Source organism: Drosophila willistoni (genome assembly GCF_018902025.1).
Source record: "Drosophila willistoni isolate 14030-0811.24 chromosome 2R unlocalized genomic scaffold, UCI_dwil_1.1 Seg167, whole genome shotgun sequence".
Lineage (NCBI taxonomy): Eukaryota > Metazoa > Arthropoda > Insecta > Diptera > Drosophilidae > Drosophila > Drosophila willistoni.
In genome coordinates, this window is record NW_025814050.1 from 13271020 (window position 1) to 13274410 (window position 3391).

General features: G+C 31.6%; 1 protein-coding gene across 1 annotated transcript; it reads left to right on the forward strand.

The window, feature by feature from the left end:
* Positions 1–1309: 1309 nt before the first annotated feature.
* Positions 1310–2720, forward strand: LOC111518594. The gene is made up of 2 exons (XM_023175888.2): positions 1310–1385; positions 1456–2720. Exons 1-2 carry the CDS (start codon positions 1328–1330, stop codon positions 2673–2675), a joined length of 1278 nt encoding a protein of 425 aa, XP_023031656.2. The 5' UTR covers positions 1310–1327; the 3' UTR covers positions 2676–2720.
* Positions 2721–3391: the final 671 nt, after the last annotated feature.

Consider the following 3391-nt stretch of genomic DNA (forward strand, 5'->3'; position numbering starts at 1 on the left):
CGGCGTTCCTTTTTGTGATCAATAACTATTCCTTCGTCGAAAAAAGAGTCACTGGATGAAAGGTTTAATGTTGATCGGGCTTCTTTATATGAAACGTAATCCGAATCAAAGGTGTAATTTGCACTTTTGCCATTTATTTCGAAGCAAATCAATACTGCCGCCTGAATACTGCCAAGGAATTTAGCAATGGAATTTAAGAAAAAATAGATTATTAACGCGTATGTAAATTTCATTTCAAGCTTTTCCAATTACATCTGATCTGAGCAAAATAAAAAATTGCAATAAATTAATTATTTACATTTAAATCTCTTTTTTAGTAATGCACAGTGGTCTAGATTTCCGGGAGAAATATGTAATTTTCATCCTCAATGCGTCAAAAAATATGTGAAAAATTTTCAGTGTTTCAATGTTGTCACTATTTTTGAAATTAGAAACAAATTTTTAAGAATCAGAAAATGTGAATGTTATTTGTTGTCTTAACATTTTAAATGTATTTAGAAATATTTTTGGATAACGTCATGGTTATCCATTTTTAATTTAAATTTTCTTATTCTACGGTGTCATTAATTAACTATACGTTTCTTAATTATTTATTTAATTATATTATATATATATTTTATATATATTTATATATTTTTTTTTTAAATCTTTAAACTAATTTTCATTTTTGAACTGCCTCCATTTTGTAAAAATGAAACGTTCTAAAATTGTAATTGAGGTCGTGTCCACAGTAATTCTATGCTTAATCTTACGCCAACGATTAACTTTTGGGGCCAACAACTTTTTAACCAACTCTCGTATCGGAAAGTAACTTCAACTTTTTGCAATAAGGGTCAAAAGAGAGATAAAAAAACAACCAAGAAAACTCCCTTCCTGTTCGAACTTATGAATGGCAATTTTACCTCAAAAAAACCTACATATGTTTATATGTATTTAAAAACCAACATAAATATAATTAGGTACATAAAATATTTTTATTTACAGGTGTGAACCAATCACGGCTGGTCACTTAACTAAACAAAGTAATATTTGAATTGGAATTCATTGTTCCCTTGCATTTGATGTAAATTCGATTTACTCAGTTTTTTTAAGATTGTTCACTGTGCGATAATCAGAGGTTAAGAAGCGATTGAGTCTACATGTATGTATATAGCAAACAAACAGATAAAGACAAAATTCTCAGAAATCACGCCTAACGAGAATTCGTCTCTCACTTTGCTATAGGGAATGTGAGAAATGATTTGAGTAGATCAGCAGTCGATTCAAGCATTTTAGTATATTTCAGTCCGGCGAGCTTGTCGTATGTGTTTTTAAATTCAACAACAAAATGAAGTGTTTAAATTCCTATATTCTTCTTGTGCTGGGGCTTTCAACCTTTTTGAAAAGTGGGTACTTTTATAAACTTACAATCGGGCGACTTTTACATTTACTATTGTAATACATTGTTTTTTTTAGATAACGTGACTGCTGAGCCTCTGCGAAATTGTTCACTTATAAATTTAGAAAAATTTATACTTTACATTTACGATTTAAGTTATGGCTTGAAAATGGCGGATTATCGTAGTGTCGCAGATTTGGAAACGAAAACTGTTCGTCAATTTTTGGCCGATCTTCAAGGAACACAACAATATTCGGCATTTAGCTCGCAAGCCGCTTGGGTGAAAGTAACAAGTCAAAATGAGGAAGGCGAACCTTTTTCTAATGTTTCTTTGGACACTCCTTTGTGTGAAGTAATTGATGCATCGAGAAATGGAAACTCAACTCAAGTTCAATATGTTTTATATGTAGGCAAATACTCAATTTCGCTGCAGAATCTGACAAAGAGATTTATGAAAGGCCTTATTTACGACAAACAAACCAGCTTCTTTAAGTTGGGTGCCTTATCGCCCATTACACTCGACAAAAATTTTCAACCCAAGCAATTATTTCCTGCAAACATGATTTACTTGACTCAGCGGAAAATAGCCAGCACCAATGCATCCAATACATTTGAGTTTAAAAATTTCTTAGCTGTAATTTCTTCAATTATCATACCTAAGCAAAGTGAAAAGTACCTTAATGATATAATAATGGGATACGGTGTTGTGTCGCTTATGAATGTAAAATCAGAATTGCTTATCGATGAAAACCAAATCGAACTAAATTCGGACTTCCGCGATAAACTCTATGAGGCTGCCAACAAGAATAATCTAACCAATGTGGAGCGTGCAATGGAAATAATCGAAGTATTAAATAATTTTGGTTGGTATGTCACAAATCACTTTGTTCTTGGTGGAAGATTCGATGTTTCTGTAAAGTTAATTAAAAAAAGAAATTCTGCCGTTTCGCAATATGAAATTTTAAAAACTATTGAAATGAAAATTGATAACCAATGGCGTGGAAATAACACACAATTTACTAAAAAAGAAAATGTGACTACCACGTTGGATGGGGCGAAAGATATGCAGTCGTACAAAGATAACCTAGATGACCAACAAAAATGGAAAATAATTTCTTTGAAAAACACTATACCCTCTTGTAAGTTTCTTTTCAAGAATGATGCCCACTTGATGGGTGAAATAAGACGCTTGATTATCACCCACGCCCATTTACCAAATATTAAAAAACTGCAACCAAACGTTAATATGGTACAGTATGTCAATGATTTGTGGTCAAAATACATTAAACCTTTTTAAGTAAGGCAACGATTATAAAAAAAAAAAAAAATTATATATTAATTAATGTAAATAAATTAAATTAATAAATGGAACGAAATTTTTAACCCATGTTCTTTTATTGTGTTTTCCCTAGTCCTGCGTGACATGATGAATTCGGTCCTGTCTAAAAATTAAAAAAATATACTCGAAAAAACATAAATGTGTTGAAAAAGAATACTTTCTTCACCCTTTATTGTTAGCCAGGATCTTTTGCTTTGACCATGGTGCGAGAGTCAATAAGTATGCCTTCGGGTTATAGAAATGTTTTCATGACAGCTGGTCGAGTACTTTTGAGTGTTTAATGAAGAAAAGTTTATGGTAAGACAACCCGCTGATATGTATATGTCTCAATATATCTATCTATACAATTGTCAAATGCAATTTTTGTGTTTAATGCTGCCTGAAATAAGATTTTTTTCCACCCCCATACAGGATGCTATAAGCATTTCTTATGTCTTGTATTTGTAATTTGAGCTTACAGTAATGGAATTTTTAAGTGAATGTCACCGAAATGCAAGAAATACAAAATAACAGCAAGAAGTCTGCTCAAATATGCAAAGACTTTTCATACACACACACACACATACACATCTAATATCCTCTACATGTGTATTTATGAGATAGAAGGAAAATGGCATCAAAAGCAGAATGGGGAATAGAAAAAAAAAGAACACATATTGTAGACAATAGCTTGT

What these genes read in the sequence shown, in the direction of transcription:
- LOC111518594 (XM_023175888.2), top strand. Translation starts at nt 1,328, where the DNA reads ATGAAGTGTTTAAATTCCTATATTCTTCTTGTGCTGGGGCTTTCAACC. An exon ending in GCTTTCAACCTTTTTGAAAA is followed by an intron (nt 1,386 to 1,455) that starts GTGGGTACTTTT and finishes TGTTTTTTTTAG; the next exon opens with ATAACGTGACTGCTGAGCCT.